This window comes from Anas platyrhynchos, chromosome 9, assembly GCF_047663525.1.
Source record: "Anas platyrhynchos isolate ZD024472 breed Pekin duck chromosome 9, IASCAAS_PekinDuck_T2T, whole genome shotgun sequence".
In the NCBI taxonomy this organism is placed as follows: Eukaryota; Metazoa; Chordata; class Aves; order Anseriformes; family Anatidae; genus Anas; species Anas platyrhynchos.
Genome location: NC_092595.1, coordinates 17181705 through 17202407, shown reverse-complemented (window position 1 = coordinate 17202407; position 20703 = coordinate 17181705). Strand labels below are relative to the sequence as shown.

The 20703-nt window shown below is 40.4% G+C and overlaps 1 protein-coding gene across 4 annotated transcripts; it reads left to right on the top strand.

The window, feature by feature from the left end:
* The first annotated feature begins 2557 nt into the window (after positions 1-2557).
* On the top strand, positions 2558-19530 carry IWS1 (interacts with SUPT6H, CTD assembly factor 1). 4 transcript variants are annotated; one of them, XM_038183894.2, is made up of 15 exons: positions 2558-2740; positions 3174-3289; positions 9326-9959; positions 10459-10651; positions 10893-10950; positions 11292-11392; positions 12150-12300; positions 13778-13860; positions 14145-14274; positions 15243-15360; positions 16071-16182; positions 16368-16424; positions 16605-16716; positions 17313-17471; positions 19129-19268. In XM_038183894.2, exons 1-14 carry the CDS (start codon positions 2707-2709, stop codon positions 17439-17441), a joined length of 2028 nt encoding a protein of 675 aa, XP_038039822.1. In that variant the 5' UTR covers positions 2558-2706; the 3' UTR covers positions 17442-17471; positions 19129-19268. The 4 variants fall into 4 exon arrangements, with proteins under 4 accessions (XP_038039822.1, XP_071898557.1, XP_027320278.1 ...); XM_072042456.1 differs by lacking the exon at positions 17313-17471 and having other exon boundaries at positions 19135-19530; XM_027464477.3 differs by lacking the exon at positions 17313-17471 and having other exon boundaries at positions 19129-19530.
* Positions 19531-20703: the final 1173 nt, after the last annotated feature.

Here is a 20703-nt window from a genome sequence, read left to right as displayed (position 1 = left end):
CCCGGGCTGCATTAAGAAAGGGGGGGCCAGCAGGGAGAGGGAAGTGATTGGCCCCCTCTATTCTGCTCTTGTGAGACCCTACCTGGAACACTGCATGCAAGCCTGGGGCCCCCAGCACAAGAAGGATGTGGAGTTCTTGGAACTGGTCCAGAAGAGGCCCACTAAGACGATCAGAGAGCTGGAGCACCTCTCCTATGAAGAAAGGTTGTGGGAACTGGGCTTGTTTAGCTTGGAGAAGAGAAGGCTCTGGGGAGACCTCGTTGCGGCCTTCCAGTACTTGAAGGGAGCATATAAACAGGAGGGGGAATGCCTGTTTATATGTGTTGGTAGTGATAGGACAAGGGGGAATGGTTTTAAACTAAGACAGGGGAGATTTAGGTTAGATATTAGGAGAAAGTTTTTTCCCTCAGAGGGTGGTGAGGCACTGGAACAGGTTGCCCAGAGAGGTTGTGGATGCCCCATCACTGGAGACATTCAAAGCCAGGCTGGATACAGCTCTGGGCAGCCTGCTCTAGTGGTTGACAACCCTGCCGAGCAGGGAGGTTGAAAGTAGATGATCTTTAAGATCCTTTTTAACCCAGACTATTCTATGATTCCCTGACTACTCCCAACTTGTTATTTCCTACTTTACTGCTTTGTCTGCAGAGACCTTTATTTACCGTGTTGTTATTAGTCAGATTAAAGTTGTCATTACTTCTTTCTATTTAGTCAGTTGTAAAGAGCCATTAAATTTGTTTAACAAGCCAGATAAGTGAAACAATGAGAACCTTTTGTCTTATACTGGCATGTGCCTGCTCCTTCCAGAGAAGATCCCAGTGAAAGCACACAGTGTAAAAAGATCTAAAAGCTGTACATCACATAAAAGAAGGGAAAAAGGGACACAATACCATTAAGAACACAATTCTTAGGAGCGCTAAGAGAACATGGAGTCTGTCTGCAAAAGAGCTGTGAAGAAAGAAAATGTTTGTTTATGTTTTATGTATGCTGCTTTTCAGAAAAAAAAAAAGAAAAAAGAAAAAAAAAAAAAAGCCTTTTTGCTAAGAATATAGGATTGTATCAAAGAATCATTTGACAGTGTTTCCACTACCAATTTCTTCTTCTAAATGAAACACAGAAGATTCTGACACTGTGAGTAATGACTCAAATAAGAGCATTTAGCTGTATTTAACATGGTAGAATGAACTTCATGTATTGTAAGTGTGTTTGCTGCTGTGGTGTATGTGTTAATAAGGGCTTAACCTCTCTGCCATCCATCCTGAAGTGTCCATAGCACAGAAGAAATGATGACTCATTTTCACTTCAGACCAGAGTTCTCAGCTGGCTGAATTTTGATGTCCCTGAACAAGAGAGAAGCATGCAGGATTATAAAAATCATTGATGTTTATCAGAAGTATCCCAAATGACACTGCTTCAACAGATGTTGTTTTCTGTTTGTCACACGAGAGCCTGTACCCCCTGAGAAAATTAAGATGTTTTGTCACAGAACAAGAAGAGGCAGATGAGCATCACATGGATATATTAGGCTTTCTATTTTAAAATGACTCATCAATGACAGAAGTTGGACCTCGTAATCCTGTACTGACATATTGTAGGTGTTCCAAATAATTGAATAATGCAGCCGCTCAGAGGATAAAGGCTCCTAAAACAATTCCTGAAACAGACATGGATCTTTCTACCTGTTTACTCCGGAAGTCAGCAATTAAAAGACGTCTTTAAGGCCAACTTTCAGTTGACTCTGAAGGCTAAATCTGGAGGCACCACCCACACATGAACTGGATTGAACTGCAGCTTCAGATAGGGCAGGCAGACCTAAATTCATACAGACAGCCAGGCCTCGATATCCAGAGCCAGCCTCAGGAATCCTCTTTGGTCTGCAGTACCCTAACAGCAGCCAGTGCCCACCAGGGCATCCAGAGCCCACAGTGTTCGGGCTGCTGAACTCTGGTTTTGCTCTTCTGCCTTATTGGATAGATTCGAATTAATTCTTGTTAACTGGATCTGCAGCGAGCAGATTGATTCTGCTATTTTTTAAATGGTAAGATCTTTGTTATTCAAGGCCACAGCTGAAACTTTTGATCTCCCATCCTTTATCAATCTTGGAGGTGTTTTTACCAGACATTCCTTAGACCAGCTGAAGGTAAAAGTTGGGTAACGAGTTTAGTTCTGGACAGTGTGTAAACAGTCTCCTAATATTTTCTGTGTTTTAAGTCTCTTGCAAGTTCCCCAATGCCCATACAAGGAACCACCTTTATTAAAACAACAAGCATTTTACATTTCTGTACTCCTTTCCGCGTTGATACAAGGGCTCAACATAGTCTTTTTATCTCATAGCCTTCTTCAGTTGCCTCAGTACTTAACTAAAACTAGTACAGTACAAGAAACAAACAAAAAAAAGAAACTAGAAATAAGAAACTCTGAACTAGCTTCACCGCCCCGCACCGGGCGATTACACGCCTCCCCCTCACACCGCCCGCACCGCCCTAAGATGGCACCCACCCTCCCGTCCAAGTCTCGCGAGAGCGGCCCGGCCGGGGCGCCCGGGGCAGGGGGCTGGCGCACGCGCAGTGCCGGCCGTTGGCCGTTCGGAGGGGAGGCGCCATCTTGGGCCGGGCTGAGCCGGGCGGCGGAGGCGCAGGTCGGTGAGCGGCGCCCCGGGGGCCGCGCCCCGCCGCCAGCCCCGAGGGCCGAGGCGGGAGCGAGCCCGTCATGGAGAGCGAGTACTACGGCGGGGAGCAGTCAGGTAGCGGCGCTGGGCTCCGGGAGGGCGGGCGGGCACGGCGGGGCCTCAGCGGCCGCGGGGAGCGCCCGGGCCCTGCGCTGCCCCGCGCCCTGTCCTGGGTCGGCGCCCGTCAGCGGCAAGGGCCGGGCCCCGCCGGGCTGGGACGGGGCTGGGCTGGGGCTGGGGCCGGCCTCCGGGGCGTTATCGGGCCCCCGAGGGCATGTGGAGCCGCTGCGAGGGCTCTGGGGGGTCCTCCCGTTCCGGGGCTCTGCGGGGCGTTTGGTTCTGCTCCCGGCCGTCCTGCCCGGGGGCTCTCCGCCGGTGCTCCGCGCTGCTGGGGGTTATCTGCCTTCCTGGTCACCCGTCGCGGCTGTCAGGGCGCTTCTTGGCGCTGGGAGACGTCACCGAGTTTTACTTTTTAAATAATTAATTTATTTGTTTCCATTCGGAGTAGATGACGGTGGAGCTACTCCGGTGCAAGATGAGAGAGATTCAGGATCTGATGTTGAAGATGAAGGAAATGAGCAGCATTCTGGATCTGAGAACGGAAGCGTAGGGCACCACTCTGAGGTACCGTGGGAACTTTGTCTAGATAAGGATTGCTCTCTCATAAACTGATACTCATTTTAAAGAAATATTGCTCTTTTAACTGAGACTTTTACATTTTTTGAGTTGTTCTTAAGTGTCCTGTCTGGCAAAACTTCCCGAAAGGGTTGTGTCACGTAATCTCCTGACCAAGAAGTAGGGTAGTATCTTTTTATTTCAGTCTTAAATTGTTATAATAGCATTCCCTGTTTTGTACTAAAAAAAAAAAAAGAAAAAGTGTAATATTGCCGTACTTGATTGCAAAAAGATAATTTTTTGGGCTTGAAAAGGTAAGCAATGGATTTTGAGGAATTCAGAACTTTGCTTTAAATTCTGCAAGGTAAAATGCGTGGTAAAACCATGCGTTACGGAGCATATGTTTCATTAGCAAAGAATGAATGCTTTTTTGTCTCTAGTCTTTCTTCTTGAATGTGAAAGTTACTGCTGAAGACTATTTTATCCTGTATTTTTTACTTTGTCATTTGCAGAGGAATAGAATTCTTTGTGGAAAGCCAGGTTTCTAAGTGGCATTTGTCTTTCCTCTGAAGAGCTTTCTGCTTTGAGAATCCTACCCTATGAAAAGGGTGGTGGTGTTTGATCTGGGGTTGTCTTTGGAGGGGAGACGCTTAACTTGTGGTTTGATTAGTGTAGTTGGAAAGAGATTCTGATAAAAATGAAGGTTCTGTGTCTATGACAATTCTGGGGTTAACGGTAATTTTAAGGAATTTTTTGTCTTGAGATAGAATTACATCAGGTCTTTGTAGGGCCTTCTAGGAAGGACTAATTTTGGCTTTGACATCCTGTCTTCTGTCAGCAAAGTTCTGTCATGGAAAGCTTTGTGATGCTCTTCAAAATTGAAATCAGAGACGTTATACTCTGTTCTGCAAATTCTGTTTCATGTTGTATAAAGATCAGGATTGACTCTGAATGGGTTTTCAGTGGTTATCCACTTTAAAACTCGCTTAAAATGCAACCTAACAGAATTATAAAGGTTGAAAAATAACTCCAAGATCATGTGGTCTAACCATCCCCTACCTCACCTCTGTTGCAGTATAACTAACAATCCTTTTTCTTTTTTCTTTACTGAATTCGTAGTATCATCAGAGTTAGAAAGTAAATGAATATGTTTTTAAAGAGTATAAAAGGGAAGTTCTTTGCACTTTCTTGAATTTGAGTGTAAAGCAGATTTGCATTTTTTTAAAGCTGTTGATACTTCTTTACAGTGGAAGAAATTGAGTTGTCGTCAGGCAGCATTTGCTGTTGTGATAATCAGGATTTCAGAGGGGGAAAATGTATGGTTTTGTGTGTGACAGAAATAACTGTCTTTGGTAAGGATTAAGTGCTTCTGTTTTAGTGGAAGGAAATTCTGATGAGAGCGTGGAGAGTCATGTTGCTGCTACAGTTACGTTAATCTTTTTCTTTGGTGTTTGAAGACTTGGTCGGTTGTTCTTACTCTTCTGTACTCCTGTGATTTTTAAATTTTGCTTACTGTGATCAAGTAATTGGAAATCTGGCCTAAAGAACAGTCAACTATTATTTACATCTTTGGCATGACTTTTTCTGATTTAAATAATCAAAAATACTAGGACCCGTTATCCTTGCTTACGGATCCTCTTCATGTACCTCCACTATTGTAAGGGCTTTGTTCTGTGTTGGCTGTTGAATCTTCCTCTGTAGGTAAAACAATACAGAAAGTACATTTAAAAAACACACACATAAAAAGGATTTTTAAGATTTTAACCACATCGAATCAAGTACTAAGGCCTTTGAAGGTTCACGTTCACTATAAGACACAAAGTTTTAAGTATTTTCTTTTGTTACGAACTTTTATATTCCTAGTAAATTGATGTTTTCTGTACATCAAAGTGCAACTCAACTGATAACGTGGAGCTGCTGTCTGTAAAAGGAGAGTAGCTTTCAGTAACTTACTTATCTTAAATTTTCTTATCCTCTTATTTCCTTCATCTTTAGGAATATGTGGGAGGAATGACACTCAAAGGTAATAATACCTTTGAGACAGCCCAATCAGTTAAGTCTATTTAATTACTATTTCGTCTCTAATTTAGAACTCAAATTTAAAGAACTGAAGTTTTAAACTTTCCAACTTTTTTTTCAGGTTCTTAACTTTAAAGAAAAGGGGAATCCTGAGGAATAACTTATGTAGGTCTCAGGTATGTGGGTTTTTCTTTTCCACAATTCTTTTCTGGCTTTCCTTCCCCCAGTCCCACTTTATCTATAAATGTTCTCCTTGATGTCCTTACTGATTCTGTTTCAGACAAATAGAATTAGATAACACATAGTTTTAGTACAGTAATGAATATTAAATCACATTTACAGTGTTTGTACAAGTCAGGCTCATACGGAAATCTTTAATGGCTTAGATCTTACACTCTAACCAAGTTGCTGCTGTCTTCTTCATTTAAGTTATGGTTTGACTGTGACTGCTAAGAAATGCACAAATATCTTACATTTCTGAAAACAGAAGCTTCCTGATCTGCCCGTGAAGGTCATGTATACCTTAGTTTAAAAAATGTCATTCATAAGATTGTAGTGGATGGGTCAATTCTATTGAACTTATTAAACTACCATAATAGTACATCTTAAAAGTGGCTGCATGTTGATCCCATAAACTACTTGCTGACTGAAGCTTTATATGGAAGGATAACACTGTAAATTTGATTTTTATGTATTCCTTACTTTATACTGTACTAAAGCCTCATGTTACAGAATTCTTTCAGTTAAAAAAATCAAGGACATCTCAATTAAGAAGTTTATAGATAAAGAGGAGGAAGAAAAGAAAGCAAAGGAATTACAGAAAAATGTGGTAGCAATTACCTGAGACCTACTTGTTTTTGAGGATGTCTAAACTTTTAATTAAATAATTGGAAAAATAAAAATAGAATATTCCAAGATAACATAATTGATTTCTTTGAACACACCTTTTTAGAGACAAATCATTTTAAAAGAAAAGGGGGGAGGGGTGGTAGGGGAGAGATGCAGGTGGACTGTCCTGCAGAGTTTAGTCATCTCATTGTGAAGTTGCACTTACTTCCTCCATGAAATACATTCCAAAACATTCACAGATGCGTTAATTTATTCAGAAGACCTTGCACCAACAAATGGCTGTGGACAGGGCCTGTTTGTTCTGCCTAGGTTCTGAGTGAGTCAGGTGTGTCTCCCCTCCGCTTTAGAAGCTGCTCAGTTGCGTTGATGTAGTGCTGAGTCCGAGGTAGCACGTGTCGTCCCACTGCAGGGCTGGCTGTCTTGGCTTGTCCAGCTATGTGCTTTTGGGTTAGCTTGAGTTGTGCTTTACAGGTTCAGGACTGGAGTAGATGATACCTGTCTGTCCAACCCGTGCCGGGACACCTGTTACCTGTGTTTTCCTGAGTTCTCTCTTAAGTGGTTCTGTAGGTGATGGTATCGCAGTGGAGTTGAGAAGCTGTAATTACCATCATGATCCTGTGGTGCAAAGCACCGTATGATCATGGTGTGAGCTAATTAGGATGTGTGGATGCTTCCCCTCCCCAAATAGCTTCCCTCTGAAGAGTGACTGTCAGTTTGCATAACAGATTTGAGGTTCAGTATGTTGTAAAATGCTTTAGTAATACTGCTATATAATTGGAATGATTTCTTACCAAGTATTTTGCATAGGAGCTTCTTTGTAGTTTAGCAATGTATCCTGAATAGGAGCATGCGTAACCTGCAGCTATGCTTTCAACCTTAAAAACGTTGAGTGGCTAAGAATTGTTATAAATTCAAGTTGGTTCTTTAATTCTGTTTACTTTTTTGCTGAAGACTTTCTAGTCTGGTAGATAGTAAACCTAATAGTTTAAACAGAAATATTTCTGTTGATTTCTTTGGTTTTGTTTAGCAAAATCCTTTATTGCTGCTGACATAGTTATAAGTACCTACTCAGTATCAGCCATCTGAAATCAGGAAAAAACAAATAAAACCACCAAACATTAAATGGCACAGAAATAAGGAGTGAAGAACGTGTATTTTAATAAGTGTCAACTTAAGTGTAGACCTCTGCATTTCTTCTCCTCTCAGTGATCCAATCTGTAACATAGTTGTAAAATCTGGATTTCCTCTTCCCTTTGCAGCTGTAGCTTTTTTTTCTTCATTAATACTGTGAGAGAAAATACATCATCTTGATGAAGAGCACAAAATAAAATCCTGTGAGAAACAGGGAGCAGTTTGGGTGTGTGGTGTTCCTCAGTTCTGCACCCTCAATTCTGTAACTTCTTCCTGTTTAATTCTTTAAAATTCCAGTTTCAGATTTCTAACTGAACTGTATCTCCGCTCTGTAAGGAGAAAGGAGAAATACCGAATGGTGCCACCAGCGTGGTTCAAAAGGCTGACACCACTGTAGGGTCACATACAAGCAGGAGACAGAAGAGTACTCGAGTTATCACAGCTGCAGTTCTATAGCTAGCGTTAGGTAACTTGGAAGCAGTGAAGTGGTATTTGAAGTGTGTTTTAAAATTCTGTAGTCCTGATTTTGTTCCAGTGTGTAACTTCCTGTTAGTAATGTTGCAGTTGTTCAGAAGTTGTCACTTTATCAAGTACTAGCTAAGAGAATAAATGCATAAGATCCAGAATCTTAAAAAGTGATGTTATTTATCAGTTAATATAATTGTGGAAGGAGTAATTCCTAAAAGCTATTATTTGTTTTATTTTAAAAGACCTTCTTATTCATATGTCATAAAGATAAATAATATTGCTTGTCATACCTGTAGGATAGATACACCTGTGTTGTTGTGTGTGGGTGTGGAATGACCATAGAAAATAAAAAGAGGAAGTCTGTCCTGTCAAGGAGAAGAGACTGCTAACAAGAGACTTGGAAGCTCCAGGACATGTAGGTCTTAAAGCATCTTCTAGGACAGTAAATACTCAGTTTGCAAAGGTGCTAGTGAAAGGAGTCCGCAGCTGAGAAGAGAGAATCATCCCTGAAAAAAGCTTCTCCGAGAAGTATTTAGGAAAGAGGCTCTCATCAGTGTTCTTTTCAGCTGAAAACGGGATTATTGTGACAGTGACTGCTGTAGACATGCTGAATTAAGGCACGGGTGTTCAAGAGAGTCCAATTTTGTTTTCTTAGGCAAATGCATTTTTTTCCAAGTGGAACTTAGATCTTCTAGGAAAGATAAAACTGCATTCTGTCATCAGTAAGGATAGAGACAGGTGGCTTGCTGAAGTTTTCCATAAATGGAATGTTTGGCTCTGTTGTTACTGTGTAGAAGACAAAGGATTGCGTTTCACTAGTTTTCAGAAGGTTGGTGTGTTTATACACACAAGTTATCTCAGGTATCCGTGTAGGCATGGGAGCTGTGAGCGTAAGGGAGAGAACTGTTGAACCTGTTCTTAGGTTTTTACCCACCGAAACCCAAAGCTTCTTAATAATGCTCTTAAGGCTCTAATTAAAACTTTATTCCTGTTTTTTATAGGCCTTTTGGTCTTGGCGTATTGTTAAGTAAGGAGAGGGTGCAAGCTCTCTTGAGCTTTACTCTGAAAGTAACACATGCAGTTTCAGTAAAATGTACTTCGTACAAAAATGTCTATTTGAGATCTTCAGAAATGACCAGTGTGGGAGTCTGTTTACTTGCCTTATTTTGTAGGATTTGGACTAAACCATTTTGAAGGCCTCACTTCTTAAAATGAAGTAATTAAGTATTTACACTCGAAGGACTGGACCCTTCTTGGGCCTCTTCACTTGAGATGTTTGTTTTTTTTTTTGGATTCTGTTTCTAAAATAGGATTGAGTAGCAGGATGGATGGTGTTCTATTGATCTCTTAATATTTTTCTTGATCTGTAGTATATGATAGTGAGTCCTTTGACTCAAATCATCTAATTTCTGTATATATTTTATATATGTAAAATAAAGTATTTCAGTCTGCAGTACCCTTGGCAATCACATGGGAGGAAGGACAAGCAAAAACACAAAACACTTCTTGTTTTCTTTTTTTAAATCTTTTTTATATAGATTTTTGCTTGCTTGCCTAAAATTACTTTTCTTTTTTCAGAATGAACACAGTGATGGAGAAGAGGATGGGCAAACAGGAGAGCCTCATATGACAGACTCTGAAAATGAAGATGTACCGAGGCAAAAAGACAGTGACTCAGATAACGAGGAGCCTCCAAATCACAATGCAAGTGATTCAGACAATGAAGCAGATCATGGAGGGAAAGACAGTGACTCTGATGCTGAGGACCGTCCAAATCAGCATTTAAGTGACTCTGAAAATGAAGATGCCTTAAATCATCAAGCTAGTGACTCTGAAAATGGAGAACCTCACAGGGATCACAGTAGTGACTTTGAAAATGAGGAAACACAGAAGCAGCCGGCCAGTGACTCGGAGAGTGAGGAGGTCCGCAAGCAGCCGGCCAGTGACTCGGAGAGCGAGTCTGCTCCCAGGCACAAACAAGAAATAGAGTCTGATGACAGTGATGGGGAGGACAGGAAGGAGGAGGTGCAGAATGATTCTCATCATTCAGATAACAAACGTGCGAGGGAAGGATTTCAGGGCTCTGACAGTGAAGAGGAAGGTCCTAAGAGACGAAAAATCTCAGACAGCGATGAAGATGAGAAAGAGGAGAAGACTGTGAAGAGGAAAACAGCCATCCTTTCTGACAGTGAGGATGACACTGAGAAAGCACGTAAGCAACTTTAGTATGAAAATAAAAATGTGACATGACAAGTAGTAGCGTTACTGTTAATTCCTTATTTTTATGTGAAGAAAGCATCTAAGATAAATGTGAAACCACAAAGTGGTTTTGCTTTTAAAGTACAACTGCTTTTGGAGAAGGTATTGTTCTCACTGCATTTCTGTGTGAATATGTATCTAATGTTTTGGAGTAATAGGTAGGTTTAACACAAGTAAAAATATATATATATATTCTGCAGTAACATTGCTTTATGCTGGCACATGTTTTCATGTTGAGTATTTCCATTGTACTTCTTTACTTTGCTGTTTTTTCTCTATATTTTCTAAGATACACTAGGGGTGAGAGTAAGTTCTGAAATGACAAGTTTGTATGGATGGTGTACTGTATGTAGTTAGTTACCAACTGAATAAAAAAGATTTTAGAATGGACATAATTTTTTTTAAATGGCAATTATGTTTGGGCAGGCAGTAATGCTTCTTTCTGTTGGCAGCTGCAAAAAAAGTACGAATCCTTTCTGATGTTGAAGAATCAGATAGCGATGCTGCCTCAGAGAAATCTGATAAAAGGAAGAAAAATATGGTATCAGATAGTGAAGAAGAGGAAGAAAGAAAAGAGAATGCTGGGAAGAAAACAGAAGAGAAAGATCTGTTTGGCAGTGACAGTGAATCTGGAAACGAACAAGAGTAAGTGCTTCTGGGAATATGAATTCCTTCAGGGCTGCAGGTAGTGATGCTGGTCACTGATGGGGAAATGGAGGAAAACCAACCAGAGAGTGAATGTCTGCTTTTATTGGTAGCGTGAAGAGGAAGGGCAGTGTGGCAGAATGGAAGGTGGATCTCCACTCAGCCATATTAGAAATTTCTCAGGAAATGCAGTTCTCGCTACTGCAGTATAAATAGATAAGTGTTACTATTACCTTCACAGGAACCTGATTGCAGATATATTTGGAGAATCTGGTGATGAGGAAGAAGAGGAATTTACCGTAAGTGCTATTGGGGATGTTTCTTATTGGGTTGCCAGGTGGAATCTTCATGGGAAGCTATTCCCAGAATGCCTGTTGGGGTTTGTATTCATGTTCAAGGATGTACTGTTTTGGGATGAAGATTTTTATCTGCTGGACTCAATGAATTAAATAACCTTCACAGTGCTACTACTGGGAGAGCCATTGTTGTGACAGTCATAGGTGAAATTAGGAATCTTTTGTTCCTCTTTCAGGTAAATCTGAAGGGGATTTAGAGGAAGCATTTAGAGTGTAAGAGTCAGGCACCTGCGTAGATGCTTTGTCTTAATTCCTACACTGACTTACACTGCCTTTACCATCAGGGCTTTAACCAGGAGGACTTGGAAGAAGAGAAGGGTGATGCAGAGATGAAGGAGACAGCAGATGAGTCGGACTCTGATGATAACATCAAACGAGGGAAGCAGTAAGTGGATATGTTACGTACTCCTTTGTTAATAGAAAATGCAATATTTGAGCAAAAAGGTTCATCCAAAACTTGGCTAGACTTCATGAAAGGCAAGGAAGGGGCTGTGTGTCTACAGAAAGCATGTTTTTATAGATCATGACTTTCTCTGCTTGTACAGTTCAGTCACTTGGCAATCCATAGCAGATTGCCTATGCTGCTGCTCCTGCTCCAGAGAAGTAGTAGTATTTTGTAGGTCATATCAAAACCTGAATGAAATGAACATCTAATGAAACAAACATCTAACCCTGCTCCTAGCATCGGGCCATGCGAAGGAGCGCTGGAGCCACAGTTTTGTTTCTCTGCTGCTGCAGGGGATAAGGTGTGCCAAGGCTTGACCCCAGCCTTCTCTCCTCTTTCCTTCCTGTCTGATCCATTAGAGTTAGAGCAATGTATTGCAGGTACAGGAAAGCTAAATATTTGCTTCAGTGACAACTTTAGCACATTTTCAACCCTGGATGTGTGCATCTCTTTAGGTGTTTTAGTAAGGTCTTTTACAGACTTCTGAGGGCATCTCAGAGCTGCTGAAGCCCTTTTCTAGTTTCCCAGTTAGCATACTGAGGAGATCTAATTATCTTACGGGGGCATTGAGACATAATGCTTGTAGAGTTCTTAGAGATTTGTGGAACGGTTGTTAAAGAAATAAAAAATATTTTCTACAAAGGTGGTGAAATCAACCCTCTTCTGAACATCAGCAAACTTTCTTCTTGCGTTTCAGTATGGACTTCATGTCCGATTTTGACATGATGCTGCAGCGAAAGAAGAGTATGAGTGGCAAGCGTAGACGAAACCGCGATGGTGGAACTTTTATTAGTGATGCAGATGATGTGGTCAGTGCTATGATTGTGAAGATGAATGAAGCTGCAGAGGTGGGTTTTCTAGGTTCCAAAAACACCAATTTTCCCTGTGCAGTCAGTAAAATAGAGGTATTTGTTACTCAGAAGTAGTAAGCTGTACGCTACTGAAAGCTTCCAGTATCTAAACAACTGTTTAATGTCATTTTGCTAGTCTGAATTACTGCTTCGTTTTAAAGATGATATTTAGTTAACTTGGTAAACTGATCAGCTGGGATCAACTGCCCTATAAAAAGGGATGAATACATGTTATGTAAAATGTATGTATATCAAATCCTGAGATAGGGACTACGGTTTGATTTCACCCTGCAATTAGTAGTATATACAGTACTTAATTGTTTGTTCCTGAGAAGAAACCTTTTCTGAAGGACTTGAATGACAATAATGTGGTAGATGATTGTAGAACAATAGAGTTATACCTTGGCAGACTGCTTCTTTTAAGGAGTTGTGTTTTATTACCAGGGTCTTGCCTTTTGTTATTGCTGTAGTATTGTTGAAGTAGCAGTCAATTTAACAGCATGGTGAAACTCATTAAAAGCAATTGGGGGGCAATTTTAGAAAGAGGAGTCTTTCTTAATGTGTTTGGGGAAGAAGGGCAGAGTAAGATAGTGGTCTGGGAGACAACTGTGGCTTTCTTGGTCGTCAACAAGATAGTGGTCAAATGTTTTAAACAAAGCAATGAAGTTTGGAATACTGGAGAGAGGAAGAGCTGAGCTCCAGTGCTGTGGTATCTTCAGTTGTTTAGCATGTGCCTATAAAGCTGTTCTGGAACAGAAGAGCATTAAAAGAATCTCCTCTCTCACAATTAAAAAAAACCATTGTGTAGAAAGAGCCTTCAGTGAGTTAAGCACCTGGAAAGGTACAAACACAGCAGGAGACAAATCTGTTGATTGTAGTGGGTCTCTCTGATATTTAATCCCACGTTTTGAATAGATAGTGAGATAATGGACTGAGGTGGTAATCACATCATTGTTTTGAAACTGAGACAGCTTTTGTTCTAGCACTTCATACACGTATGCGTGCTTTAATGTTAATTCTACCATGCATCCCTCTAAACCACCAGGTTTTGTAGTTAGGTTCTTAGGTGATGTGAATGCATGTATTTTCACTTGTTACTGTTTTGGTTAGTTATTTGTTGTAGGTTGGGTGAGATTTGCTATGAGCATTTCTAGGATAGCTATACATAGCTAGCAAACAGGACCCTGCAGAATTCCAGTTTATTGCAATAAACGTAAATTGTGAAGTAGAAACACAGGTCATTCTTTCCGGAAGAATGTTGATTAAGGTGGGGATTTTTTTTTAAGAGAAACTATTGTATACAATGTATTTTGGAACTGTAGGAAGATAGAGCCAGGTTATAAAGTTAGTGTGGTCCTGCTAAAGGCGAATTCTCCAGTAACTTACTACTGACCTTTTTCTTGTAAATACTGCAGTGGATGGGAGTTGCTGATTTCTTCTTTTGATTGACTTGCAATTCTTCAACTCTCTACAGGAGGATCGACAGCTGAATACACAAAAGAAACCCGCACTAAAGAAATTAACTTTGCTACCGACTGTAGTTATGCATCTTAAAAAGTGAGTCATTCTTCCAGATGATTATCACCTTTGGGAATATTGGGAACTTGGTAGATTTCATAGGGTGACGTTACAGTTGTATTGAGTATGCAGTGAAACGCTTTTCTTAGTATCAGGTAAATGCTGGAGCTAGGTGACCTCAAGAAAATGAAAAATGATCCCTACTTTTACCTGTTAAATTAACAAACTCAGGCATACTGTGGTGTTTCAAGGACCGTCACATCTTAAGATCTAGGTGTATTCCTGTATGACTTCATGGCTTATCTATACATTAAACTTTCTAGGCAGGACCTCAAAGAAACTTTCATCGATAGTGGTGTAATGTCTGCCATCAAAGAATGGCTTTCTCCTCTTCCAGACCGAAGTCTGCCAGCACTGAAGATAAGAGAGGAGCTTCTGAAAATCCTGCAAGAGGTTTGAAACTGATTTCTAACTGTATTTGATTGGTAGCTTCAGTTTTTTATGGTCATGCTTTACAGAAATGTGTGTTGATAACTGCTGATGATGTTACTGATGATCCATGCAGTGTGAAATGTAGGGGGAAGCAAACAGCAAGTTAAATAAGTTTGGTTTAAATTTCACATCGCTTTTAATGAGTATTCCGTATGTTGTAGATATGCTGTCTATCTGAGCAAAATTTGGCTAGGGAATTTCAGGCACATAATCATTACAAAATTTTTGCTTATGTTCACAATAAAGCAAATAGCTCTGCTGGCAGTCAGCCAGGAGATGTTTGTCTCATGGGAACCATACGTGTGAAGTTCCCTATCCTCTATCAGGGAGGTACATGCTATGGCTTTTGTAGATTCTTGATGAATCTAAATGGCTTAGTGACTTATCTTCCCTTGTTCTCTGTGGCTCATATGTTGTGATTGTTCACTTTAAGTAGCCTTTGCTACATTTGTAAAATTAGTGTGGCATAGTCTTGATAGCAGAACAGAAGTTAAATTTCTCTTGCAGCATGACTGCTTGACTCTATTCACTGAAGCTTTAGAAATTTGTCGTTGCATAAGAATTTGCACAAATTCTGACTGATTTAGGTTATAATTGAATATGTGGCTTTTGCCATGTAAACTTTTATCCTTGTAAAATGAATGCTTAGAAGGCAGTAATTCTGTTTTGGGGTAATATAAACACATGAGCATTTGGAGTAAATATTTCAGGAAACTTAGCTCAATTTGTGTATAAGAAATAAGAATGTTCAAGTACATTTATGTCTGGGTGTTTGATACTTGAACCTTTAACTTATTCCTAGTGGAAAAGTGCCAAAACACTTTTTTCCAAGATTACTGTGAAGGTAGGTTTTGTTTTTTGCAAAGTTCACATCATTACTGTTCAGACATCATTTCTTGTTTGTTTTTTTTTCCCAAACTTCCTTATAGCTGCCCAGCGTGAGCCAAGAGACCCTGAAGCACAGTGGAATTGGAAGAGCTGTGATGTACCTTTACAAACACCCCAAAGAATCGAGACCTAACAAAGATATGGCAGGGAAGCTAATCAGTATGTAAACCTTTTGTCTTCCTTCAGTTAGATTTCACTGGTAATTTAATTTCTGCATCAGTCTTTCTGTTGCATGTTGTTATTGTCTGTACTAGAACTAACTCTGCAATGTAGGAATCTCATTAATCTGTGATAGCTTTGTTTGCAGAGCTCGTATTGAACACTGTTACGTTAATGTCTGCATGCAGTTTTTCCTGTTCTGCTGTAAAACTAGATAATTAGCTTTTATGTTGCCCAAATTCTCTCTTGGCTAGTTGTCCAGACCTCATCTACCTGTTAGCAAAGGAGGAAGGTGCTCCATTTATTACATGGAGGAGAGGTGTTAAATGACCATCTAAAAATTTACTTCTTAAACAGCTATAGTCATGTGTAGTGTATTCCATGAATGACTGCAAACTAATTCCAGAATTGATCTGTTCTTCAGGAAGTATTTTTCATTTTTCTAAAATAACACTGTGGCATGCAGGAGTTTCTGGCACTTAAATATTTCTAGAGCTAAGAGAGATTCTAAAAAAGCAAGCAATAGCAAGAGACTTTATGGATGAAAGCAGTTTGTTACTGTCCACAAGGTTGGATTTCCCTGAAATATTAAGAGTTCAAAAATCATCTGTGTGGTTGAAGGGAAGTAGAAGTGAACATTGAAAGCTGTGTTTAGTTATCAGAATGTTTTAGAGAAATTTGATGTGCTTATTAACCTATTTATTTACTAGATGAATGGTCTCGACCCATCTTTGGCCTTACCTCAAACTACAAAGGCATGACAAGAGAAGAGAGGGAACAGAGAGATTTGGAACAGATGCCTCAGCGAAGAAGATTGAGTAGGTAAGAATACCAGAAAGAAACGAAATTTTCTTTCTTTCTAAGTCTTCAACAAGAAAAGTTTTGTATAAGTAACAAGGGAAATAAAAGAACAATGATTTCTGATCTTTCTTCTCTTACCACACTTGTCTTTTTGTTGCTCTCTTTCTTTGCGTGTGGATGCCTGTAAAATCTTATTTTTCTTGCAGCTCTGGTGGTCAGACTCCCCGCAGGGATCTGGAGAAAGTATTAACAGGAGAGGAAAAGTAGGTTGCAATTTTTATTCTTTTGACTAGAAAAAAGTATTTTAATAGTGCAAAAAATGTGCAGTTTGAGTTTTTTTTAAAGTCAGTGGTTAAGCTCGTTTTTCCAGAGGTAGAATACTATCTGTAGTACTCTTCCTATGTGAGATTTCTGTGTCTAAAAACAACATTTCTCTTTTGCAGGGCTCTTAGACCTGGAGACCCTGGTTTCTGTGCCCGTGCGAGGGTGCCAATGCCTTCCAACAAGGACTATGTGGTTAGGCCAAAGTGGAATGTGGAGATGGAGTCCTCTAGGGTAAGTGCTGCAGTGCAGGGCATAGCGTAGTCTCTTTTAGTGACTGTACCTCCAGCTGTCTGGGAATCTGTCGCCTTATTGCTGTGGTTACTGTACAGTACAGCAGTTCCTTGTATGTGCCTCTTCTAATTTGAGTAGACAACAAGCTCTGCTATCCAATGGGCTGTGTTAAGCCCATCAAATTCTTCCACTCAGGTATCATTGCTTCTCTTACCAGAAAGAGATTTTCATCCTATCTGTTCTAGAGCTTTTCTCTAGGGGTAAGAATCTGATTATAGGCCTCTTAATTTTAGAACATCTTAAAATAAAGCAGCAGTTTAATTAGCATGTCACCAATATTTTATCTTTCTTCCATTTTTTTTGTATCGTGTTCTTTTTTAGGATGATTTTCCAGTTTGTGAAAACTTCAAAGTTTTAGCAGGCTTCAGTAGAGGCCTTGGCTGTGTTCTATTTGTTTTTTCTATCTACCTTGTATGGTTTTAATCTAAAGGTTGGAGTACGTGGTAGAACACATGTAAATGGAAGAAGTAATAATTATTGTGATTTTTTCTGCTGTTATTTTTACTTCTTTGCATTAATTGAGATATTATTTCTAGCCCGGGACTATTAAGAGAGGTATTAGTCGCTTGGAAAAACACAAGAGACGGTTTGCTGAACAGAAACGACTCAGCAAAGTGCATCGGGCCATCAAGTTCAGCATTGAAGGCAACAGGATGCCCCTGTAGCCATGACACTGCCTTCCCCGAGTTTGAGAGGTATCCCTCAAGGGAGGTGTGAACAGTGCTTGTGCTTCAGCTGTTGGTAGTTTGCACATACGGGAAAGGAGTGTGTACACCCTAACTTCAACTTGGAAAACTCTCCTTGTATTCTCTGAAGTCTGTACCGAGACCTAAATGGTAACTTGTGCAGGAAACAGGACGTTGTAGCACGTAACGTCTGCTATGATGCCTGCCTCTGTGGCTTCAGGGTGTCCGAATGAGAAGTATTAAGTGAAAATACCTGTGCTCAGAAATAGCTTTGCACCTGTAGCTTTGGGTGCTCAACACCAAGATGAGCGAGACTGAGCATTGGGAAACCTGTTCTCATTTAGGTTCTCAAGGTTTGTCTGACCTGACACAGGAGGTCTTAGCTATTAATGTCAGACTTCGTAGCACTGTGTACTAACACCTGTGCCTGTTTTACTGGTACTAAACAAGGTAGTTCTCATGCCTACTTATCCAAGGTCACTGACTGATGGGAGAGTTAGGGGGTGGTTGACAGCAGGAGGAGAACAGGGCAGAATTCCCTGCTGTGAATGAGATCAGTCATTGACGTACATCAACATGAGAACCGTTTGGGCAATATCTTGTCTCATTTCAGTTCTTTTCAGTGAGCAGAGGTGTCACAAACAGTGACAGAAGGGTAGCTTCATATTTATTTCTGTAAAAAAAAAATCTTTCGAAAATCAGTGAAATCCTAGATACAACTTCAGTGGATAGTTTTATGAATAAAGTATTAAATGAGGGTGAGGAACCCCACCTCAGCCACCTCAGAGATGGGAACGAGAGGTTCAGCTCTTCATAGATGGTTTTGTCAGGTACTAAGTAGCATATTCTGGATATCTGGATATTTTTTCCCGGACTTAAAAGGTATGAAGTTGCTATTGTTGTTTCTGTTGTCTAGTTAAGGAAAATTGCTTTTGAGAAAGTTAAAGGGATCATGAGGTCACTCTCCAGTGGCGTTTCTCTACAGAATTACTGTATTTGTGTTAAAAAAACAAAACAAAACAAAAACCTGCTGTGTCATCTCAGTTTCTCAGCTGCAGTTAAAATACGGAGATGAAATGCAGCAACTTTCTGACAATGTGTATGGTCAGCCTTTCTCAGGCATTTCTTTTGCTTCCAACCTTACTTCCTTTTTTTCCAATAATCTCTTGCTTTTTAAGTACTAATCAGTGACTTCTAAAATAAATTGCAGTTTGGAATTGATATGTCAACTCAACCCACTTCAGTTACTGTGTAGCCATATCTAAAATCCTCCACCCACGGGAAGCTTGTATGTGGTGAAGGATGTTTGTTGTTAAACTCCAGCTGATACAGATATGAAACTATTCCAAACTGTATATTCACCCAGTGTGTGAACAACTAACGTGGTTATTAATCCTCACAATGGGAAAGCTTTCCTCTGTAGTGTGTGTGTGTGACCACTTCTGTATATGTGATGCATACACTGGGGGGATTATTTATCTGCTGGGGTGGGGCTGAGGGGAAAATGTGTGCACCCCCTCCTCACACCTCCCAGCCCCCACACCACTGACTGCATCAGATCCTTCTTGCAGGTCGAACCTTGCATGCGTTGCTTTCTTGAACCTTTGGGACGTCTGCTTTTTTTTTTTTTTTTTTTCAGTGGTAATTATTAGTTTTATTTTTTAAGTTCCAGGGGACCTCTAAGAAAGGGGTGAGTCGACTGGACAAACAGATGCGGAAATTCACAGATATCAGGAAAAAAAGCAGATCGGCCCATGCAGTGAAAATCAGCATTGAGGGCAATAAGATGCCATTGTGACCCTTCACGGAATACCCCATGATCTCTGCTGTAAGACAATACACCCATAGACTCTTGGGAGACCTTTAAATTTTTTAACAACTTTTTTTTTTTCAGTGAATCTTTAAATTGTTGGTTCAGGTTCTGGTATAAGATAATGTCCGAGGACTGTGAATTTGGGGACTTCTTTCTCCTGATTGTATTTAAACTTGCTCTATTGTGTCCTTTGTACAGACCACATATTTGTTGTATTGCAATACTTTAGACAATAAAACATCTGTTTTTTTGGGGGGACTGTCTATTAATTGCTCAAGACAGTGTACACGTGGAGTCCTGAGAAGACAGTGAATATCTGAAATTTCCCCCCAAAAAAGTGTACTTGACATGTGGAAAGGCTGATAATCAGGAATTTTGTGTTTACCATTTTGCATTTCTTATTTGTTCAGTGATATTTAATATGTCAGTGTATCTGTCTTTTGAGAGATGCATATTGGAATTGATAACAGAAATACCGATCATCTTCTGCTTGAAGGATTTCACCTTTCATGAATGCATGATGCAAAGTTCAAGAGAAGACCAGAAGGCTGCAAAAAAAATCCAGCTGCCTCCAGTTAAAATGGTTGGTGTAAGTAAGGCAACAATATTCCACTTGTATTGAGCCTTTGTGCTAACAGCAAAGCCTTCAACAGTGACTGCTTCTGGAGAGCAAATGACTGGAGCGGGAGGGCTTTTCTGTGAGGCACCAGAGCACAGAGTATGTGTATGGTAAGCCAGGCTTTGGAGTCAAGGGTGTTGAGACTGCTGGAGAGGACTGTCAGAGTGCTCAGCTCAGGACTCCGCCTGTGTAGAGCCTTGGCTGCTGGTTTTGATGCTGCTGTGACTTCATTTAGTACAGGTGAAAGACACTTACCTTTTTTTGTCCTGCTGTAATGTCTGGGTGGAACAAACATGTTGTTTGTAGCCTACTAAGGACCTTCTGAAAGGCTTATTTTATCAGTGGTAAGGAGAAGGCTTCTGTCTGCATTAGGTGGATAATGCTGCTATTTGTCCCTGAGGCTGCGGAGCAAAACTGTACCTCTGGTCTGTACCATTGCCTCTGAAAGTATTTTTGTCTGCTGAGCTTGTCTACAAGGAAAGGATCACTCCTTGCGCGGAGAACTGGCAGCTGGCATTTCAGTAAGACCGTTGGTTTATGAAGACTAACGTGAATTCTGTGAGGTAGAGATCATGGTGTGGAATGACATAAAAAGCACTTCGCACCCCCAGGGTCTGCTGGAACTGCTAATGGAGAGAATGCGAGTGCTTGCATTTGAAGTATTTAACAGTGGGGGGCTGTGATGCTAAAGTAAAGCTCTATGTTAGGACATGAACTTCGAGCACAAACGGAAGAAGAATGCCTGTGCTGAAGCCTGCTAAAATAATTCCAGTTGCAAGATTACTTCATCTGCTCTTACCAGGTATACT

Coding starts and splice junctions, on each gene's coding strand:
- IWS1 (XM_027464477.3), top strand. CDS start 2,707: ATGGAGAGCGAGTACTACGGCGGGGAGCAGTCAG. Junction 11,393..12,149: donor AACATCAAACGAGGGAAGCA/GTAAGTGGATAT, acceptor CTTGCGTTTCAG/TATGGACTTCATGTCCGATT. Junction 16,425..16,604: donor GTATTAACAGGAGAGGAAAA/GTAGGTTGCAAT, acceptor TCTCTTTTGCAG/GGCTCTTAGACCTGGAGACC.